We start from the raw sequence: 24,216 nt of genomic DNA, 5'->3' as shown, positions 1-24,216 counted from the left end.
TGTAATCATCAACATATTACTGCAAACCACAGAGTTAAAAATGTATTGAATATTCTATTGAATATTACAGAGAAAATGAGCCACACCTGCTGACAGTTATGATTCCTACTGAAGTTGTAATTGAAAATAAAAACTAAAATGTTTGGCAACTGAAGCTTTGCTTCAATTTTCATAGTTACCACAGCACAGGTAACTGAAGACTGAACTTGGATTTTGTTAACAATTTGGAAACACTGACATTCAAAAGTGGCATGCATTGCAGCTCAAAGGGTTCAACACATGCAAATACCCATGTGCTGATACTGAGGTTTATATTTCAGGGACAAAAATATATTCTTCAATAATAATTTTTTTTCCTTCTACATCACTCATCTGCCTTAAACAGTCCCAAACCTGTATGTATTCACTCAAACAGAGTGAGCTATCCACAGACAGCACACTGCCATCACTGAGCACAGCTCTGCCAGTGCAGGTCCCAGCTCTTTACAAAGCACAGCTTGTTAGAGCTGCACCTACAGAATCAAACCACTCTGCACAAACGCCACGTGGACACGTCCCCAGCCCAATGATCCTGCTCCCTCCCACTGGGACACTCCTCGGACAGAGCAGATCTGCTCCAAACCCTCACATCTGCACTCTGGAGGCTCATCCAACCCAAACCTATACAGTTACTGTAAGGATGAAGCATTCAGAACCCTAAGCCTAACACAATTTAAGTGCAGTTGTAAAACTAGATCATTGCTAATTTTAGGCACAGCAGAGGAAAGGTGGCTGAGACAAAGTCAGTCTGTGCAGAGGAGCAGCAGGAGATGGAGAGAGAAAAGGAAAAAGGTACAAAGACACAGATGACAAGGGAGGAAGAGAAGGGAAAGGGGCAAAGGAAAGAAATAATAATCCAAAATGAGATTAGTCTTAATAGCTGTGCATGTTTTCCTGCACCAAAAAAGACAAGAAGCTACCAAGCAAGTGGTAACCACTTATTTTACTGCTGGCTATGGGTAAAGACAAGCCATGCTCCTGCCCACTAACCCTCCACTGGAAACTGGTGACAGAACTGCTGTAGGAAGGGGAAATAAAGAGGCTCAAACAGGCTCACCACGTCCCAGCAGCATGTGCCCCATCATCTGGCTCCCACTAGGAGGAAATATCACATGCAAAGGTGTCTTTATGTGCTGCTTTACACTGCAGTTAACCCCAAGCAATTGCTGTGTGTCATTTCTCGTGCACAAGTCAGATGTGAGCTCCATCCCTGTCCTTCCAGTGGGCAACATTTTTGCACTGTATTTTTTATGAAAACACAATGCAAATATTTAATCATTGGCTTTCCAGATTTCTGCCACGGGGCATTTTCTCTGGCTGAAGAAGGCTCCAGAGAACATTTAGTTAACCATGCACATGGATGGAGTTTCTCAGCTGCAGCAGATGAAGCAATGAAGCTGGAAAGAACAAACTCTAAATCACTAAATTATAAATTAACAAGAAGACCTAAGGAGTAAATATTTAGAAGAGCTCACTGAAGCCTTAAGGATAGGAGCATCATGACTAATTATTCCAGTGATCATTTAAACAGAGCAAGGAAAGATCAGAAACAAGAGAAAAATAAATCCCACCAATTACACACATAAATGCAGATTAATGCCATATGACTAGTTACTCCATGAACATGCAATGCACTTATTAAAATGTTAATACAGCAGTCACAGACAATCTGATTTTCATTTTTAAATAGTCAGCTGCAGAAATGTAAAACTGGAGTTCTTTTTCTCTAACTTAATAATTCAGAAGCAAAAGGTGATTTCTTCAGAGTATATAAAACATCAGTGAAGTCAAAGGGTAGGATTTAGTAATTGTAAGCAGCAACAGAAAACTAAATTCAGTGACCAAAACCGGTAATGGTAATGTTGTAATGCTGTAACAACAGAAAAAGTTCTTTAAAACAACAAGCCAAAAAAAACCCAAACAAACAAATAGAAAAGGAAATAAATATTGAAAAGCTAAAACAATAAAATTGTTACTTCAGTGTAGAGAAATTTTTTCAGTTGCATTGTGTACCCAGATTTCATTTTGCAACTATGAAAATACTGTCAGTTAGTCATAAAAGAATAACAAATTGTTTAGAACAGAGACACATAAAGCAATTAATTAAATAATTCAGAAGGTTTATTTAAGCTAATCTCCATAGTTATACAATTTCTCCTCATTTGTTTCAAAAAGGAACTCCTACCACATCTTGTTTGTTGCTATTCAGGACAGCAGAATTGCCAGAGGGTGCAGTGAGAGCTGAAGAGCAGGTAATTAAGGCAAAAAGGAAAAGTCACCAAGGAAACTCGAGCCAAAATCTCAGCCCCAAAGTCTGCCTGACAGCAGAGAATGCCCATGGTGGCAGACAGATATCTGCACTGCACAGCCACACAGAACACAGGTGATCCAGCCATTTGCCATTTCAGCACCACTAAGAGGTAAGGCCACTTCAGGCAGGGGTTAGAGTCAGCCAGGGGACAGAGATCTCTCTCCAGCCTCTTACTTCCACTGGTTAATACTAAGACCAAAAATTCTGTGAATTTGGATGACAGCCATCACTGACTATAATTTCAGACCACTGTACCAAGCTTCAGACATAAAATAAGGTTAACAAATTTGTATTTTGTACAGCTTTTAGAGGGCCTTGAGAACCAAGTCTGTTTAAAACAGCATTGATGAAAGAGACATGAAGATGTGACTATCATAACACACAGTTTCGCCTTTGTACTTCCACACCAGATTATATGTCTATTTTCTGAGCAGAAAGGAAGTAAGGCAAATATCTCTGCCATTCAACAGTGTGGGTGGGTGTAGAGCTGTCCTGATTTCAGCTCAAATAGAGGCAGTTTTCTTCCTAGCAGCTGGTGCAGTGCTGCATTTTGGAGTTATGAGAATAATGTTGACACCACAGTGACACCTTGGCTGGTGCTGAGCAGGGCTCACCTGCAGTCAGGGACTTGTCAGATTCTCCTGCTCTGGCAGTGAGCAGGTGCAGAAGGAGCTGAGAGGGAGCACAGCCAGGACAGCTGACCCCAACTGCCAGGGGATTTTCCACCCCCAGGAACGTCATGCCCAGTATATAAACTGGGGGGAGTTGGCTGTGAGCAGCTGATGGCTGCTTGGGGAATGGCCGGGCATCAGTCAGCAGGTGGTGAGCAATTTTAATGTGCATCACTTCTTTTTCTTGGGTTTTACTCCTCTTTCTCTCTTTCCTTTTCATTGCTAGTACTGTTGTTGCTGTTATTTTATATAATTTTACTTTATTTCAATTATTAACTTGTTCTTATCTCAACTGATGAGTTTCTCTTCCCCATCCAAGTGCAGGAGGGAGTGAATAAGCAAGTGGCTGTGTGGTACTGAGTTGCTGGCTGGAGTTAAACCAAGACAAGGGTATTTTTGAAACACTGGCTCTTTTGCAATTACCCTAAGTCATGAAATGTTGCACTGAACTTTTTTTTGAAATTATCTATTATCTGGGTATTGTGGATTACTGTATTCAGATGTGGACTTGACAAACATTTTATCCATTCTAGCTGTCATAAAGATTCTTAAATGAACAGATAGCTGATTTCAAGCATGAAGATTTGTAATTTTCAACCCATTCTCCCCCTGCCTCCCTCACTTGCAGTATAGCTGAAGGGCCATCACAAATAATCCAGAGATCTTTCAGTGTTTTACTTGATGAATGTGACCATGAGCTGCATTGCCAACAAGGAAAACTATACCAATAGCTTGAAGTTAACCAGTGAGGATACCAGGGAGCATCAGGTTAACCAACGACCACACAGTAGCCCAAAATATCTTTATCCTAGAAATGAAATATTTCAAAAGCTCCCCTAACTGCAGGCTCTTGGGGCTAAGGGGAAGAAGTTTCTGATAACCACTGCCCTTGGGTGACAAGTTCATTTTGATGCAACATCTAACAAAATGAGGATTTCCTGCACAGCTGTTGCAGTGTCCTTAGAGACTCAGTTTACAGGGGCTCTTTGCAATCGTCCCTCTGCTCCCTCTTAATTCCAGGCATCAGCCACAGGCAGATTATGTAGCTGGGACATGACTGACATAACCAGGAGCCTATAAAAGCACTCACAAGACCAGTGATTTCTTTTCTCTTGTCAGTGTCACACACAAACACAAAACAGCTGAGAACCTGGCCTTTTCCTCTTTAATAATCCATCGACAATTAAAAATATCTCCTTATTCTGCTAATCAAATAAAAAAACATAATCACATAAAGCACAGGGCTAATTTTAGACCTAAATACTGACAAGATCTGTGGTAATTCCTGCTAAGTGTCAGTAACTATGATCTCCACAGCATTTATAAAGCTTTACTGTTCACGAACTTAGGCAACTTTTCCCCTTGTGAAATGTACTAAAACACTGGATAAAAGACAGATATTGCAAAACATTTCACAAGCTATAAATTAAAGAGAAGAGCATCAGCCAGAAACTTGTTTCATTCCTTTCAGAAAAACAGTGACTTCAAGACTCTGGTCTACAAACCTGGCCATCTGCTTGTATGCTTCTTCAGCCACTGCAAAGATATGTGGATCCATGTCCCCCATATTTTGGCCACTGTAGGCATTGATGATATCTTCCCCATAGATAGGCAGCTGTTCATAAGGATTTATGGCCACTAAAACAATACCTACAAAGGAAATTAAACAAAAGGAATAGTTGTTTCAAAATAAACCAAATAAAAAATGGTTTTAACATTAACTGTTATAATCTTTCTAAAAATGTTAAAGAATAAGGATCTGATATTACTGACTTCGACAGATATTTATTCTGAATATAGCTCTGCACACACAAAGTGCCACAAGTTTACTTCTATCCTGCTCTGGTAAACACATCAGGGACAACTTCTTACCTTTCTATCTGCCTTTTCTAAAGCTAGCATGCACAATCCAGAGAGATTCAGAATGTGCAGACTTGAAATACTGCCTGTTCAGTGCAGTAAACCAATGAATGTGCATTGTACTTCCCTGTGTTTTACTCTGAATTACCAGTGACACTGTAATTTGTGAAGTTTAACTGCTGGGTGGTCTCACTGACTGCCAGTTTGGGTATGTGCAGTGTGTTAAGCCTTCAGCTGTTGTGAAAGAATAACATCCTCCCTTATGGTAAAAGGCAACACTGTATAAACACAGTGTAATTTGGATTCCAGAGCATCTCTGACCAGCAGGACAAGCTCCTGGTCAAATGCATCAAAAAAGCAAATAGTAGACATATTTCATAGGGCTGACACAGAGCAGCACCCAGTCATGCCAGGAAATTAGGCAATTATAGCTCTAGAAGTCATCAGAACACTCTCATCTGATGCATCTGAGCATGTACTTACACCTCCCATTTTCTGGCTTTTCCATACCAATTAAACACATATCTGTTTTTTTTTTTAAATCCCACTCATCACTACAGCACATCTAAATTCATGCCATTCTTTTACTCTGCCTGCACAGGAAAACTTAAGTATTACTCTTTACAAACTTCCCTGCCACAAACAGTGAGACCTCAAACGTTTTTGGGACAATTCTCTTTTTCATGAGAAATGAGGATTGCTCTACCCACAGGGGTAATCTGACAAAGATTCCTTCTAACTTTCTCTCCTGCAGCATTTAAAACACGTAGGGAAAGTTTATTTGCTGTGTGCAGGGGTGGAAACACTGATCAGTGAGACCATGTGAGACCCAGCTGTGACAGGCACACTGTGCCCCCTTGACATGGCAAAGCCCTCCTTGACAAGGTAATAAGAGAGAAAAAGAACCCCTCTGATTTTAACTGGGGACATTTTAAAAACAGAATTTCTTCTTATATATATATGTATTTTGATGTCTGAGTGTGCCAGTGCAGTTGCAGACGGCTGCACAGTGACTACACTTGGACAATGACCATCCATCCCTGAAGAACCTGCCCCAGAAGCATTTCCACAGCACCCAGCTTGCTTCTAAATTTACTCAGAAATTCATTCTTACACACACAGACTTCCTCAGTGCTGATCCCAGCCCTCTGCTCTGTGCAGACTACAGTGCTGTGATGTCTATCTACGAAATTTTCCACAGAAAAGCTGGGAGAGGGGAAATGAAAGCATCTACAGTCTGGCACTGCTGCTGGGAGCATCAACCGATTTTTAAACCCTTTCATGCATCTATAGATCAAGCACAAATCTTAGCAAAAACATTAAACGAGAGAATATGTTTTAGGGAGAGATCTGAGAGACCTTGATCTATTTCCTCAAATACAGGGCGAGTTTTACGTCTCGACACACCCCTGTGAGGAACACTGGTGTTTTTCCATCAGCCATGACTTCACTGAAATGACTCAGGAGCTCCAGTGGAAAATCTCTATAAACATTCATGCCAAGTTCTAATGCTGTAATGGTGAACCAAAAAATAAGAGTGGGGGTTAGGGACAGGAAGCCACCTCAGTCTCGAGGAATATTTTCTGAGTCTTCTCAGATCGAGGAATATTTTGCATGTCAATTTTTAACATCTGCCCTTAGAGAAAGTAGTAAAAAGTGAAATCCAGTGCACCACCAAGCTGAGCCTCTCAGGCTTGCAAGTCTCATCAAAGACACATTACAAAAATCTGTGTGAGACTTCCGACAATTCCCTCCTGCTTTTGGTTATGCTGGCAAAAAGAAACCCTTGAATTGGGAACAAGCAGCCTCGTGACAAGTCTTCAGCATATTCAAACACTGAACTTCAGCAGCAATCTGTAAAATCTACAAGCAATTACCATCTGGAAATAACCAAAACAAGTGAGTTAGGAATTATTTGCTTTCTGTAGAACTTTGAAATCAGTCTGCCTCACAGGGCTATAATCCAGATTAATTTACATATAACTTCTCTTTAGCTCTGCTAAATCATATTGCTATTTTAAGAAATATGGCCTTTCCTAAACCAGATTTATGTGTGTTTTTGTTCTTACAATTACACTAAGTTGAACTCTGGCTACTCTTTGTGCCATTACTCTTTATATGTGCCCAAAGCAAGCTTATCTAATTCTTTTACCTTGAACATACTCATCTGTGGCCAAATTGGACATAAACATAAGTAATTTATTAATCTAAATTAAAGTTTGCTCTCCTGCACAGCAGGCAGTACTTTTTACTAATCTGAACTAACCAGCAAGATTCACTGAGTTTTCATCATTACCATAGCAGGTTTTCCATGTAAGCATTCAAATTTTCCTTTGTAACTTTCCTTCATTAATTCCTCATTTCATGTTGTCAACAGTAAAACAAAGTTATAAATCACCTCTGAATTGCTGGTGAAAGGCTGGTGAAATTAGGAAATCAGGAGGTTTTCCTGTTTAAAAGTTTGAATTACTTCAAAGTAAAATTTTTAAGAATTTAATATCCATTTGACATATTACACTAAGACAGCATGGTTGAATTTATTTTTAGGGTCCTGGACAACTATCCATCCATGTGTTCCTGGTCTAGTTCTACTGTTGAGAATATTGCTACTGTGATTCTCTTGATGGACTGAAGTTTTAGTCTCCTTTGGGCTGCATAAACTGGGTTAGCTCAAACCACTTCCCAGGCTATTTAAACTAACCTGGCTGATGTGAGAGTCACATTAAGGAGGCAAATGCAGCCCCCTCGAGGCTGAGCTCCAAGGCAATAATCTTTGCAGAGGGGAAATAACCTGCAGCAGGATGGGAACTAATGGAGAAGGCTGAAAGGAGGATGTCTGTGGCCAAAGGATCAGGTTTTTAGAGGCTGATGTGCCAACTCGATTTTGCTCAGCCTGTAACACAACATACAGCTGCCTACATCCCAAGTGAATAAATCACTGCACACCACAGTGCTGATCCTCCAACACCTCCTTCTCTCTGAGCACCAGGAGCCCCCACACTGCTGGCTCCACACATTTCTGACAAACATAAAAGCAGCTCCAAGAGTCACTCGGGTCTTCTTTGGAAGCAAACCAGCCGACCCAGCTCTGCCATCCCAGGCCCTTGGGCACACCCAGCCATGGACAGCTCAAGGTCTCCCAGTCCCACCAGAAATGATAAAACCAGCCCAAATCACACCTACAGCTGCACTGAGGAATACCTGAAACGTGCCTTTTTCATGTTTTCCCAAACACAGCAAAACACAACCAGCAGACAACACATTCCTCCTGCAAGCCCCTGAAATGCTGCTGACACAGAGCCTGTCTGCAAGCAGCGGGGCACAATCCAGACAGGCTTGTGGGAGGGGTATGGTGGTGTTAGGAGACCACAAATCTGAGACTGAAAACCCCTTACAAGCTCAGGCCATGAGGCTCCAGTTGCACAAAATCCCTTTCACACAAGAGCTTTGCCATGGGGGCACTTGGGAAAGAAACACAGATCATGTCTGTTCTGGGGGAACTGAGGTGGTTTCCCAGTGCTGGGGCCACAACATGCACCCTCAGCAGGGGCTGCCCAGAGAGGCATCACTGGAGATGCTCAAATACCCAGATGCACTAACTGGTCAGAACCCTGAGCAACCTGATCTAGCCAGACTTGTTTTGAGTAGGAAGCTTCACTGAAGACTTCCAGAGGTCTCTTCCAACCTAAATTATTCTGTGCTCCAACTGCACGACAGGATGAGATGAGGTGTGAATCATCACCCACTGCTATGGGAGGGAAGTCTGGCTGCAAGCAGGGGGTGGCAAAGTCTGATCCAGTCCCCTGTGGTCTGGCCACTGCTGAGAGCAGGGCTGGGAACAGATGTGCTCTGCTGAGCAGCTGCAGATTAGGAGCAGCCAGAGCAAGCAAAATGTGGCAGGATGTTAATGCCTCTGTCTGTCCATCACAATACGCTTAATGCGCTGCTTATCTTATTCAAAAGTTATACTAAAAGCTAGCAGTGTATTTTGACTAAACACTGAGATTTAAAAGAAACATATGCACACATAGAAAAAAAGCCCAGAAGCGTCAAATCTAAATTTTAAGCCTAAACTACCTCACAATGTTTATTTTTAGAACAGACCATTCAGTTGCAATTTTGCACTTACGTGATTATCTCAGTAACTTTCCTCCATTCTGGCCATCTGAAAATACCACAGGCAATTACAAGTTTGGGTAACTTCTGCTGTGAGTTAAATGTTATTTTTAAAACCAAGATCAACTGTAACTGTGATAAGACAAGCACTGGCTCATGAACTGTTACAAATTCACTTCTGTAGTTGCCCTGATTGGAAAACATGAAAAAGAAAATAAACTGATGTCTTCCAAACAAGATGGAGGAGCTCAATGCAGAAGTAGGCAATTATAGGTGGGCAACAACAAATCCACCAAGGAGCAAGGCCAGCTCCTGCATCTGCAGTGTGTGAGCCTCCTCCCACCCACGCCAACCTGAGCAAGCCTAAGGAGAACACCAGCCAGGAGTCCCTGCAAAAACTGCTGAACACACATTTTATAAACACAGTCCATTGGGGAGCTAGAGGAACACACAGTGAAGTCAATTTTCTCTGAACCTTAATATTCTCAAGTCTATTAATGACCACAAACATAGTGATTTCCCTAGGAACAGTCCAGCACGCCCTACTGCTAAATGATTTTAAGTTAAAGGCAGACATATGAACAGACAACTTTCCTTTTCCTGTCTAGGGCAATCTCTGAAGATGATGGTACAGGAGACAGTACTTGCCACAATAGGTATAGATGAGTTTGGAGTCTATGAAGCGAACTTTGAGGTTGTGCAGGACAGCAGGCTCGTGCAGGTAGCTGAGTGCAGTGAGGTCGTTCTCACCCACCAGGATGTCAGGGTTCCGCAGGGGAGGCAGCTCCTTTGTCTTGGCATCGAGGCAATACTCCAGCTCCTGAGAACCAAATGGACACACCTCAAACAGCTGCTGGCCAGGCCTCCTCACTCACTACCTCCAGCTGCTCTTCACAGCAACACATGCCCAAAAATACAATGCAAGATTTCAATTCTCTGCTGATCTGAGTTAGCAGCTCTTGCTCCAAAAATGTCATTCAAAATTTTCCAAAATTTAGACAGATCATCTTTTTAAACTATTACTAAGCAAACCTCATGCTTTTGTTGCCATATTTTTTTAATTAGATAAAGCAAAATATGCTATATCATAAATCTAACTAGCTTTTCCCTATTGTTTTCCTATTAAGTGGAACAGGCAGGGGAAGCAGATTCCCACCAATCTATAGCCAGGTTCATACACAGCAACACAGCATGGGAATGCTGGCACAACACCGTGAAGAACACAAACACTGAAAAAAATGCTACCCAGAACTTTTCTTGGCTATAAATTAATCTCTAATGTAGATGTTTTAATTGCATCTGTCCCTAGATCTAAAATCACTTTATTTACCTGCTATTTCCATGAAAAAAAACCAACTAGAAGGATGTGAGCTTTTCAAAGACATGTCATCATTTCTCAACACAATACACAGCATCTTTTTGTAATGCCCTTAATTCTTGCCCTTTTTATCTTTATTAAATTTCTGCTGGTTATGCTCAACTTAGAAGTCACAGTTTTTTCTCTGCAACACTGTTCTCCTAGCAACCCTGTCTCCCTGGAATAGCAAACCAGGGCTATACGTTTAATGGCATAAGCAGAAAAAGATGATGCAACTGAGCATAACAGGCAGTGGATAAAAGCAACTGCTTTTTAATTTATTTTAAAAAACAAGGCCAAATTGATTTTTGTAACTAAACAGTAAAATTTATCACACCAAAAAAATGCTGCAAAAAGTGAGTGGACAAAACCAATTGCACACACCTAAATACAGATATATTCTGACAGTAGGGCTTCCTGCAATAAATAGATCAGACTGGTTGAGAACAAGAACTATCAGCTTACAAACAATACACAGACTTACCTTGCCCTCTTCAAGTCGAAGCTGGAGGACTTTATCTCCAGGTTTATAATCTTTGAGGAGTTCTGCTGACTTCCAGACCTCCTCTGGATCAGGGATCCAAACCCTGGCATACTGCAGTACAACAACAACAACAACAACAAAAGATCAGTGAGCTTTGGTTGCACTATAGTTAAATCATCAAAATAAATGACAGTAAAATTACTTCTTTTTCTTTGTTAAATACACGTTTTACAGCCAAACCCTTAAGCAAGAGGCAAGTTAATTAGTACATCTGAGGTGAATAACTTGTTCTATTGATAAATGGCTACACAAGCATAATTTTATTGCCTACACAGAGAGAAAAAGGCATTTTCCATGCAGAAGGTATTCCAAGATACACATTCAGTGCTGAAAATCTACAAAGTAAAAAAAAAAAAAAATCTCAGCATTTTCAGAAAGAAAAAATTACATGGAGTAACTCTTTCGAGTAGGTTCTAAATGCATTTGTAGCATAATATTACAGAGCCATTTTTGTCTTCTTTTTCCCCAAAGAGAATAGTTCGGCCTGTCTGTGCTAATTTAGGCAAAGCTGCCTGATCAAGTGTTAAAAGCCCTTTCCTTTGTAGTTACAAACAGAGCTAGTTTAAAATTGATTATATCCAGGACGCCAAAAGAAAAAAACCTGAAAAGATTTGGTTGAAAAGGCCTCCACATATAAGAAAAAACCCCCAGATTCCCATTAATGACCATTTTCATACAAACTTTATTCATAAAAGTGATCCAGTGCAAACACATGATTTGTTTTCAAAAAACAGCAAGAATATTCCTATTTTTCAATGAGTGAAGATACAATGGTTACCTCATATTCAAGAATCAATTAAAGATGTTTGGAAACCAGCTGGTTACTTATACAGTCACATGTACATGCAAACACACACATATGAAAACAGCTCCTGAGCAGCACAAGGAAAAGGCTGTGACATTTTCATTATGTTAAATTTCCTGAACCAATGTTCTTGCAATGCCTAGAGAGCACTGAGATCTCACCACACCCACCACCTTGGCAAACAAAGCAGCTTCTTGGCTCTGGAGGTGCATTCATACACCGCATTGCAAAACATCTTCAATCCACTAACTTATTTCAAAATAACTATCATGTACTTGTCAAAGCATGGCACTTGATGGCAGAGAAAACTGCATTTGGTCATAGAGCTTCCCCACCTAATCTTACACAATTTGTTTTTGTATAGCTTCCTCTGCCTCAAAGGATGCTGAAGAGATTTTCTCCCCCTTATTAACCCAGTTTTCCCACTACAGAAAATTAGAAACTGCTTGTTTCTAATAGGGATTTTCTGAAAGACTTCATGAAAAACTTCATATTGCTTTCCTGTTGCAAGACAGGGCATGACAAAATGTGCTGAGCAGCAGCTTGGGGAGCAGCCCCTGGCCCAGGAGAGGTGCCCATGCCCAGCTGGAGGCTCAGTGCCTGCAGTAATTCTGAACTTCAGGAAGAAAAAATTTGTTTCCCATAGCCATGATGATCCTTAAGAACCCTGCACATGAGTAAGTTCCAACAGCCTAAACCAATGGCTTTGACCCTTAACACACAGGAGCCTTTAAAGCACTGCCTTCATCCCAAGAGCTCCTGAAAAAGCTCATGCCACACACATAAACCAATTCTCTCTGCAAGAGGAAGGGAGAAAGATAATGAAATAAATAAATAAAATCTCACTTTCATCATTCCCACTACACAGCATGTCATGCTCCCACACCTGGCCATTCTCCATCATCACTGGGTGCTCCTGCCAGTAAGAATCTACTTTATACAAAGAAAACAAGCTTTGCTCTTTGTAGTCCATTCGTGCTATGTGGGTTATTTTTTTCATCGAGCCTTTTTAGTTTCATATGTATTTGCTAGAGTTTGCTAGAGTTTTCAGCTCCTGCCAATCACAGAGTATGTAACAATGGAAGAAAGCAGCTGCAGAAGGCATGGTTTGGGCCCTTGGCTAAGCTGCTTTCAGCCCTTCTGTCTCCCCAGTTCACAAGGCAAGAAACTTTGAGCTGAAATGAAGGTCTGTGCTAACAAATGTATGTGCAATGCAAGCACAAACCCATAGAAAATATAGTAAATCCAAAATAATTAAACAAGATTTGACAGTAGAAGTGCTATACTGAAGTCAAGTAGCATGCTAAGGAACAATGTTTTCCTTCCTTTCCACTTGGTATGAAACAAAAGATGCTCTGTAGAACTTAATAAATCATAAACTTATTATTTCATATAGTAGTAATTTCAAATCACAATTTCAAATCCTAAAATCAATAATTCGTAAGATGCATATATCCAAACATAGCAAAATACACCTGTTCCCATAATTATTTTATTTAAAAAAACCAAAAAACACCAAAAGAGAAAGCTAAAAAACAAAACTCTGCCAGAAATCAGGGAAGTTTTTTCAGTTTAACAAAAGATTCTCCAGCATCAGACACAGCTGAAGATTGAATGCACACCACACTTTGACCAGGTTCCATTCCCAAGATGCAGCAGAAGTTCCCCATCCCCAGTATTTCTGATAGGATATTCCTTCCAAGGAATTAACAGAAAGCAAAGCAAATGTGAAAGAGGAAATCATTTAAATGTTGTCTAGCAAAAGGGATCAGCAGGCTGGTTTCCTTTAGGCTACACAAAGGAAATTTTCCTGATCTAAGAAAGGCAGCAGTCTGAAAGACCAATGCTGACAACCTAAAGCAACAAACGCTGTGCAGCAGTTTCTAACTATGTGATCTATGGCAAAATGAAATAGGCATCTTTAATTTATCCAGCTAAAACGCCACACTTTCTAGTGTCTAGAGAAGGGGAAGAGAAAGCAGAAAACAGATCACCATAGAAACTGAGCTAGTACAGACAGCAGAACCTTCCATGACATAACCCTACAGATATTAAAGCCATCCTATGAGCACTAGGCTGTAGCTTTTCATCCCCAGCACCAGTGCCTAGCCTTAAATCCCTGCCAAAGAAAACACCTGGTAAAAGGAATGGGTAGGAGGAAAGAGAGAGATGTTCCTAATTATAAGTACTGAATCATTTCACAATATTCTCACCTCATTAGCTTACCAGAATGGTCTGGAAAATCAGATTTTCATGCTATCTTTTATATAATCAGTTGATACTGAAATTCCCTTGCTGCCTAGCCTTTACTGGGATCCAACACCATAGAGGAAAACAAAGCACCAACACTGGTGGAAACGGGACCAAGGGCCTCTCTTGAGAAATACCTTACTCTGGTATCTGCTATTCATCCCTCTTTATATACTAGTATATCAAATAGAGTTTATGACAGCATTAGAATAAGGCTAAAATAAGATAAGTTTCTAGAGCCACTGATTTACAAATCAGCCTTCTAAAAAGGGAAGGAAATTCTACTTTAAAAATTACTATGCTGTCTAAAATTCTAGCACTGAAATGACAATATAAATTACAGCAAGAATCAAGTGAACCTTAATATAATCATTCTAATTATGATCCATTAATACATTACTCTTTATGGTAGTTCAAGGCAAATTTTGAACCATCAAAACAAAACTTCTGATCAGAGAGATACAAGTATGACTTACTCAAGGAAAGGCCATGAAACAGAATTTTAGATAAACATTGCTACCTTTCATGTCAGCCCAAGCTTACCACTAGTGTCACTTGCACTTTGTATTTCAGTACTGATTTGGCTCAAATAAATGAGCTTTGCTGTCCTTCCTCTGTGGGTATGATTCTGGCTCAACACTGATGACTTCCTCTCCTCACTGGAGGTGTAGGACTGGGAGAGGCTTGGGGAGGACACACAGCTCATCCTCCCAGCCTGCAGCCAAGGATTCCTCCAACCCAGCATCTGCAGCACCACTGCTTAACCCAGACTAGCTCGAAAGTCAGAATGAAAATAGAAGGGATACCAAGGAGATGTCCTGGAATTCAGAAGAAAAATAAATAATTAAATGAATAATGAGAGGACTATTTCAGATCTCAGTTTCCTGCTTAGGCTCCCTTCCAGCCTCATCAGACCACCATAAAAAATACCAGCATCTCCAAAATGTGGGAAGTGTGCAGCGCCATACTTTGTTCAATACAGGACAGCCTGGGCAATAGTTTATAGACATCTGCAAAGCAACTCTGAAAGAGTTCACAGCAGAAAACACAGAAGTTTTCACATCCTACTGGTGGGTCAGAAGGTTGGCTGGATTACTGCAATTTTACATAATAAGAAAATATAATAGAAAATCACAGTATTCTGTCATACCTTGTGATTTCATCTTAGATCACATGAAGAAATCAGCAGACTATAACAATTATCTATTAAATGAGACCATATGACTCACAAAGCCTCTCAGATATTAACCTCTTGAAGTACTAATTGACATTGCTGACAAAACGGAATTAGCAATGCAAGCAGCTCAGCAGTCTCGTCAGCAGGCAAATTGTTTTCTACTTCCATTGCACAATCACAAACTCAGAAGAAGGAGATACAGCTATCTTCCCAGCTCAACAGCTCTTTGGCTAAGAGCTGAAAGAGTTCATTAAATTATCTACATCCTAGAAGAAAAAAGGAAATTTCAACTCAGAGAAAGCTGCACCAAGTTTCTCAGCACCACCTACCCATACAAGTATGATTTTCACTCCAGCAGAGATAATCTCTGGGTTTTTATTTACAGACAGCCTCAAAAACCACAGTCTTTCACATGTTAACCATGAAAAGAAATATGAGAGACATTGTCCCCTTCCCTTTCAAGAATGACCTCGGGTCTGGGTAGGAATAAAGCCACTCATTTTTGTCTGGATCAAAGAGAGAGACACCATCAATTCTGGCAGCACTAGCTGAAGGAGCCAGCGGAACAGCAACAGCTGGTGAAAGTTGAAGCCAAATTTCACCAAAATTATTCAATGTGAACTTACTGCTGGCTGAACATGAACACCCAGAGAGAGCAGGCTGCATTATTTCCAGCAGGCTGGAAAAAAAGTGTCTCTGCTAGTAAGGCATAACAACAAAACAGAGCACAAAGTCATCAAAGTTCACACTGCAGAAATGTGGAACCGATCTTTGCAAAACGCAAAGTTATTACAAAAGGATTCCTGAACTCTGGGATTTCCTTGGCTGGGCTGCTTTGAAAACACAATTTGATGCTATTAGAACATTATCCTTTCAGCTTTATATTTTCCCCTATGCTTGGTTCACAGTGCCACCACCAAAGATGATAACACTGAGCCTAGAAATACATGAAACAGCAAGGTTTAGTTTTAATAAGCCCTACACAAGCAGATCACCTGCCAGCTGAGTAACAAGCAAACAAGTCTTAACTTGACCAGTCTGGATCTCCAACAAAGAGATCATCATCACTCACACAGGAGGTGGGAGGAGGTCCCACTTCTTCCACTGCTGAAACCACTAAAATTTGTGCCACCCATCCTGTGATCCATGGGCAGTCCCAAGGACACACTGCACTCCTGTTATCAGACTGCTGCTGCCTGCACTCCAAAAAGTCAGACAGGACTTTTCTCTCATACAAATGCCAAGTAACCAGGAAGGATTGGAAAGTAGAGCATGCCCATGACATGTGGGCTGCTGCAAAACCTCTGACCAACTCATCTTAATTCTTCTTAGGGCCAGAGGGAAATGGAATCATTAATTTTGAAAAAAAATCCAAACAGAAATTATAGATTTCTTTGGGCATGGAGCATATTTTCTGTCTTGTTGCTCAGCAAGAGCCATTTATAAACCTCTTGAAGAGTTTAAAGGCCTGATCTTTATTATATCATGACATATCATATAGAGTAGTGGAAATATAAGTGACAATTTGTATTAATGTTTTATCTAAACAACAATCCCACATGGTTAATTGACCTCACAGGAAAATCAAAAGCCCTGTTTTATTCTTCCTCATGGGAATTCCCTGACCAGCCACAAGCAGAGCTCCCAGACAGTATCCAGGGGACAGCAGTGACCCAGGCTCTGAGCTACCCCAAGGCAATCAGCACTGTGACTTTCCATACCACTGACACTGGGTCTGCAAACCTGGCTCACAGCTGTGCAGGTAAGGCACTGCATCCTTCACCAGGCACAACTCCTTGGGTCACAGCTCAATGACAAGTCTGTTGTACTTGACTATTTCAGCTACCCTATAAACATCCACTACATTTGAATCATAAGGATATAAAAGCTTAGCCCCCCTCTTTCCCTTTTTTAAGCATTTTTATAAGGTATTCTTTGTATCTAGGGTCTGAGGGCTTGCAACAACAAAAGCGACTTGTGTGTCCTTTGCCAAACATGCCTTGATTGTACAAGGGACAATCAAAAACTGTCAGCATCCCACACAGATTCACTGCAGCAAAATCTGTATCCTCAGCCACTGAAAAACATCCACTGACTGACACAGCTGAAACCTTACCTTACTTCAGAGGGAGGCAAAAAAAAGCTAAATCCCAAACACAGCATACCTATATACACTGAAATTCAGAGAAAATTACCATCCTGCAAATCTACACCTTGGGCCTGACATCAAGGCCAAAACTCAGAGTTTTACTTTAAACTATCAAATCTATCAAAGGACAGTTATATTCTGAGGTTGTAAGTGGTACAACTGTCCTACAAGATGCTTCTAAGGAGTTAAAACACGTGAGAAGTTTAAAAGTTTTGCATTTTCTACACCTTGAAAAACACATCTTTCTACATTTTATGTTGATTGTACTTGACCTTCTCTTCAAAATGTTGTGCAGAGGGAGACAGATGTGGTTTATAATCAGCTGTTATTAACCCAAACAATACCTCAACTATCAAAATGCTGCCCATTCACCCCCCTAAGCTGCTGCATGCAGGAACAGCTCTTGTTAGCTGCTGTTGTACTTCACAGATCCCCTTTCACAGGCTCTTCTCCACCCTCCCCAAGCAGCCAGCCATCCTCAGCCAGTGGCCAGGCCACATCTTGTACTCTGTAACTCACTGGGCATGTGATAGAAGTCACATCAACACTGCCTGCGTACACCCTGGATTTGCCTACAGGACCCTTCTGAGAGGGCTTCATTAAGGCTGATTAATATGATTAATATGATCAATTACAGAAAAACAAGGCGTGTTTCACAAAGTGGCCAGGCTCTTAAAGGAGAAGCACAGCTACATCCTTCTGTTAAAAGAGAAGCACAGCTACATCCTTCCTTACATCCCTGTCACTACCACGAGCCCATGAGGGATGGCACCAAGTGATGCTCCTGCACCTCTGGCCTGAGGCTCCCCACAGGACATCTCATTCTCCACCAGTCATCAGCAAACCTGCAGTGTAATAACTCACCACAAACCCTCAGTGAAACAGCAGCACTGCTATCTTACTGCACACAGTATGTTATTCTCATTTAATTCAGTACTTCTCAAAAAAAAAAAAAGAAAAAAAAAGCTCATTACAGTAAACCAGGCTTAAAAATACATATTCACAGAAACAGCAATGCTGAAGAAAATTTTGTGTTTGAAAGAGTTTTGATTTCTAGACCTGTTAAAGGAATGAATGCAGCTCTGAAGAATCTTCAGAAAAGATGGCAGTGAGATCAAACCTACCAATGTTCTGGACACTGCTTGAGACACAAAACAGCTGAAAAACCACAATAAGGGCTGCAAAAACATCAAGCAGAAGTGTGACGCCTACCACAGGCTGAGAGACAGGAAAATATTCTGACTCATGTAAAATTTCATTTGGGGTCATACCCACACAGAGAAGCAAACACTATATTGCATTTCGATCCATACCACCAGAATGAAGGCCAACAAGGAACTACATGCTAGTGATTTCAAAAAGAAGTTAATTATAAATCTGTCTTAAAACTCACAATTCATCCAACCTGAAAAACATGTTGTAAGTATTGTACAAGAGTGGCCACAAGAAATTTAAGGGCAAATGAAACAACTGCAGTTACCCTGAATATTCAGCTAATGAGACACATTGAACTGAAGAAAGCACATTAGGAAAAGGATGTACGATTCCATTCCATGTTTATGTGAATGCTGCTCCAATTAAAAAACTTTAAAACAGCCTAGACCTAAGAACACAAAAAAAAAATTCAACATTATTAACAGCATGGGTGTGTAAATTTAAGATTCAAGAACACAAACATTTAAACATTGTAAGGGTGAATAAAACAAGTGGCTACAGGATTTTGTTTTAACATCAAGATGATGCAAGCCATAACACAGACTTGACAGCAGAACCAGACGTAACTTCCAGACCCCGATACACATTCAGTCCAGAGCCTCGTGTTCCTTCCGTATTTTTCATGCTGATGTCACACAATGAAATGCTGATTTCACTCTGTCAAGTTCTCAGATGGATTTAAGATCTTACAGAAGCCTTCTACAATTATTTCCCCCAAAGTTTCTAGAAAGCTCATGGGGAGGGGGCAGAATCCTCAGAACCCGCAGCCAGCCCCATTCTGCCCTGGGTGGGAAGGGCTGCCAGCCCTGGCTGCTCCTCACAGAAACCTTCCCTCCCAGCATCTCTGCCCCAGCACAGAGCCCAGCAGCACTGCCGTGCGATTATTGGTGTATCCAGCACCTGCTTATGCAGCATGGGAAAATAAAGGGCTGTGCTGGTCAGATGCACTGCACGCAGCACTGGAGTTGGGAACGAGAAGCAGTGGAGCCATAGCTGCTCCCTTAGCTCACAGAGGTGAAAGAAGGCTACATTTCCTGCTATCTGTAAAACATCTGGAGTATGGAAATACCTGACTTAACTGTGAAAGTTTAAATTAAAGTCAAAAATTAAAGGAAATATATTTGAGAGTAGATAAGGCTGTACTTTTCTGAGTGTCCTTCTGTAAAGTTGAGCTCAAGTCCAAAAGCACCATCTTTGTTTTTACTTAATCCTAGCCTCCCAAAAAGCCACATTTAAAGTAAAACATCAAACTGAGGTTTTAAAAAGCAAAGATTAACTGAGTATTTTTTGTTAGGCCAACACAGAAGTCCCAGTTGAGATGCAGTTGCATCACTGAAACAGAGCTTTTACTGACTTAGCTTATGTTATTCAAGAACTAGTTTTATTCAGCTAACCCAGAGTGTAGCTGTCACCATGGACCAGGGCATGCCAGACACTTTTCTGCTCTACTACAACAGCAAACTTGACACCAGTGAAGCACATCTAATGAAGCCATATTTAGTTCCACCAGTTTTTCACGGGAAATTAAGTCATTTACAGCAAGTCCCCACACAAGGAAACCAGAGTGACCTGATATAAAGACCTGGCAAGCTGAAACTCAAACCAGCGAGCAGAGTTAAAGCTCCCCAAGAGCTGCCCCTCCTCCTCAAGAGCTGTGAAAGCAGAACTGGGGCTAGTGGCCACAGAGCTGCTCTCAAGAACTCCCCAGCAAGAGCAGCAGCCATTTGTTCCCCAGGAGTGTCACCCTGCCCTGGCCAGCCCTTGGTGAGATGGCACAAGGAGGAGCAGGGGCTGTGCTGGCTGCACCCCTGACCCATCCTGCCCAGCAGAGCAGAGCACAGCAGGTGATGGGAAACACCTCTGTGCTGCAGACACGGCAAATCACACCCTGGCACACCAGCTGAAGAATACTTTCAAGCATACCACGTTTACCCTTGGAGAAACTATTCCACTGCTTTTCTCTACAAGTGTTCCCTCTTTGATTGTTTGCAAAAAGTTTAAATCAGCTTTGCATTTCTGATAAGTGAGACTGTCACACGGAAGAAGGGTGCTGAGACATGAAATTCTAACAACTTCTGCAATTGCTTCTCCTATTGCAAGATTTTTTCTAAGTCAGATGATCTCCTAAACAATGAATTTAATGTCTGGCATGTTTGAAATAGTCACATATGTATCTCCAAGATCCAAACTAAATCAGTCCAAACTCAATTTAAATCCTTATTAATAAACTCTTCCACTGTAATACTATGATACTAGTTAGTGCTTATATGCTTAGCTATACAGATCTATATGCCTATGTTAAAATCAAGAAAACAATGGAACATATTCTACTTACTTTAACATACATATAGTCTAAAACTTCTATTTCCATCCCATATCTCCTGCAACAGAAATTTTCAGCACTTTCAGAGGCAGCTGGTGTTTCCTTTCCAGGCAAATTAGGCTCAATCTCCATGGAACACATTTCCATCTCTCTTGTGCTGGTGTATACTAACTCATAAGGCAACTTGGGAATCTCTCTCTCTGGTTTCCTCAGCAAAACAACTGAGGTCATCTGCTTTAAAGATATTTATGAATAACCCATGGAGTCTGCAGAGAGTAACGTGTGACAAGCCATGTTGGGGCAATGAATTCCCTCATTGTTACACTGCCTCATAGTATTTTTAGGTTATTTCTCCAGCTCTACAAAGCTCAAGAGTGTCCTCCTGTAAACCACAAAGTAGTCGCAAAATTCTCTTGTCTTGTGATAATCAAATGGAAGAACTCAAGGACACCACTGGTGAATTGGAGCAAGAGATTATGATTTTTCATATCCATGGGTGTGTACATCATTCAAATGAGAAGTCCCTGTTTTTCCATATTTAGGACTGTCAAACTAGAAACATGCAGTTTACATCTACCCATACAGCAGCCCTGGCAAACAACATGACAAATCACATGCCATACTTACCCTGTGGTAGCTGCTGTGTTTACAGAACGAGAGCTCTTCAAAGCAATGCTGCTTCAGCCTTTACATTTGATCTTACATCGAGGGATCTCATCAGACCACAGAGAAAGTAGCTGAAGAGTCTGCTCTCAACCCTCCTAACAGCTAAATAAACTCAACAAGCCACATCTGCTAATTGCCAGGGGCAATGTGCATTACCCTAGCAGCCCTACCTACCTACAGCCACACCTGAAGCAGGGTTAAAAGGCAAAAATGGACACTTGATGAGCAGTGAGGGAAGTGCAACAGCTTTCAAGATGTTCAGAAAGTAGCCACAGAAAGCATGGAGCTGACAGACACAAAAACACAGCTGCATTCTGCATTCCTCATTGGCTCTCCTCCAGTTTCATCTTTATATTGCTCCCTCAAACCATTCATGATCATGGTGACTTCTCATTCATACTTGATTTTTGGTATTATGTTTGTACCTTCTTTTCCCTCAACACTCTAAGAAGCTCCACCCCAGCCTTGAGTACCTCCATAGCGTTATTATTCAGGGAAAGATCTTATTATTGTTCCTGATTAACAGGCCAAAGAAACTAAATCCATGCCACTAAGGTGAACAGAAGATGTAAAACACAATATCTCTGCTTCTGTAAGTAATCCATTTGCACCTTCAAAATTTACATTAAAATTTGCAGACACTCAAAAAATATTATAATTTTAATATTAGATATTAAAAGTTGGGTCAGTATCTGCATCCACGGACACTCAGCCAGAGAGAAATCTTTAAACTTCATTAGCAGTGCCTAATGTTTCCTGTGCTTACCTTCGAGGTCCTTAATATCCACAATTCAGCAAGGAAGGCACTCTCTAATGTAACCACATTAACTACTTAGCCTCTTTTAAAAAAAACACCAAAAACCAAAAAAAACAGAACCAGAACCAAAAAACCCCACACAGAATCCACACGAACTGTTTTAACAGTATTGATTTCTTCTTTATACTTTATTTGTACATAAACAGACTGACTCATAGAAACAAACCACTAAATAATGCAATTAGCTGCAAGCAGCAAGCAAAGCAGCTGTACTGTGACAGAAAATTATGGATTATGACCTGGATGAGCAGGAAGATCCCAAAATCACCAAGATCATCAGCTCAGCAACTCTGTGTTTTCATGTTTGAGCAGTGCTGGGCAGTCCAGGTTACCCATCCCACACTGTGCTTCATGCTAGGCTGCTGCCCGGAGCAAACTGCAAACATGGACTGTGCTAAAAGATCAGGGGCACCATGAGATGGCAGGGTCCTGAAAATGGAAGCTTCTGCTGAAAATACACTCTGGTTATTAAACATTAAAACTGGGCTTTAAGTAGACAGGTCCTAACCTATTGCAACACTGCACACACCACACTGAGCTTTCCTCAGAGAACTGGACATGAGATATTCTTAGGATGTTTTAGTTTGTTTTCCTGCACAAATCATTCCTAACAGCTGTAGGACAGCAAAGTTATTTCCCTGCCATAAGAAGAAATAGAGAATAAAGGGTTTGATCTTTCAGATTTATGAGCTCAATTTCAAAGCATAAAATTAAGCAATGTGTGATTACTCACACAGGATAAAGAGAAATCTTTGCAGTGTCAGGCTTAAGCAAACCCAGGGTTAAGCGAAGCCAAGGAACACTGAGAACAAGGAGGAAATGATGCAGTCCTAGGCAAAGGGTGGCACTGGCACGGGCATGTAGCACTGTTCTCTGCCAGGAGTGACCAAAAGCCTTGCCACTAGTGTTTGCAAACAAAGCCTTAGCAACCCAATCATACAACTCTGTGTCATGGATCCAGCTTCAAAGTAAAGCCAGCAAAAGAGAGAGTTACTGTACAAAGAGCCAGTGAATTCAAAACAGTTTGAATTTTCTGTCTCCCATGACTTTTAGATAATAGGTTTAATTTCACACCTAATGCATTTCCACTTACTTAAAAGTTTTGATACCAATTTGAACCAGCCAAACTCTTAAAAACATCCTCCCTGTTCTAGCATAACTTGAGTGGGGTGATGGTCCATGGAAATAAGCAGAAAGACACAGTTTGATGAAAAAGGCAATGTCACAGACATGATGCAAATTTCCAAGAACCGCAGGTTTATTTCTGACCATAACACCGTATTTTCCTGCAACAACAATCACCTATTATTAAGGATAGATAAGAAGTTCTTCCTTGCAGGACAGAAGCAGCACAGAAGACAAGCAGAAGGTACATTCTGCTGCTTCACCTCATTCGAGTAGCTTGCTAATGAAGCATCAGGAACAATAGCCTTGCCCAAACGCTGTTCTTGGCCCTGGGCCCAACTGTTCAAATACTCACTATCAGAGTCAAGCATGATACACGCAGTAGTAAACACTGCTCCACTACAGTGAGCACAAAATTAGATCAGACATAACCTCTGCACCTTCCAGCATGCAAAGAAAACCCAGCCAAGCGAAGGAGTTCAGACTCTGCTCATCCCTAACTTCACACATGCAGCAAGGTAAGGTGATTTTTATCAAGAGGCATAAAACAAATCCCTGACTCACTTTTATCAGAGGAGCTCTTGCTGCTTGATAGCACAAAGCAAAACTGTGTCCATCATTTTCCCTCTAGCCAGGATGCCTTTCAAACCAGCAACATCTGGACATGTGCTCATATATAAGCACATTTATGTGCTTGTGCTCACACACAGCTGGCAAAGACCCCAGTAATATAAGCAAAACTTCAATAATTAAATTCTGTATACTTTGTGCTGTTCAAGGAATGAAACCCA

At 41.0% G+C, this 24,216-nt stretch overlaps 1 protein-coding gene across 3 annotated transcripts in view; it reads right to left on the bottom strand.

Annotated features, from left to right (window-relative positions):
* Positions 1 to 24,216, bottom strand: part of MYO5A (myosin VA) — a 97,889-nt gene that overhangs the window by 66,725 nt on the left and 6,948 nt on the right. For all 3 annotated transcript variants that reach the window (XM_088172522.1, XM_088172521.1, XM_014874025.2), the window contains exons 2-4: positions 10,839 to 10,949; positions 9,646 to 9,817; positions 4,527 to 4,671 (exon numbers count right to left, since the gene is read on the bottom strand). In XM_088172522.1, coding sequence (XP_088028648.1) covers positions 4,527 to 4,671; positions 9,646 to 9,817; positions 10,839 to 10,949 — 428 coding nt within the window. The remainder of the gene's footprint in view (positions 1 to 4,526; positions 4,672 to 9,645; positions 9,818 to 10,838; positions 10,950 to 24,216) is intronic.

Source organism: Sturnus vulgaris, chromosome 13 (assembly GCF_052056855.1).
Source record: "Sturnus vulgaris isolate bStuVul1 chromosome 13, bStuVul1.hap1, whole genome shotgun sequence".
Taxonomy (NCBI): domain Eukaryota; kingdom Metazoa; phylum Chordata; class Aves; order Passeriformes; family Sturnidae; genus Sturnus; species Sturnus vulgaris.
This window is presented reverse-complemented; position numbering and strand designations above follow the sequence as displayed.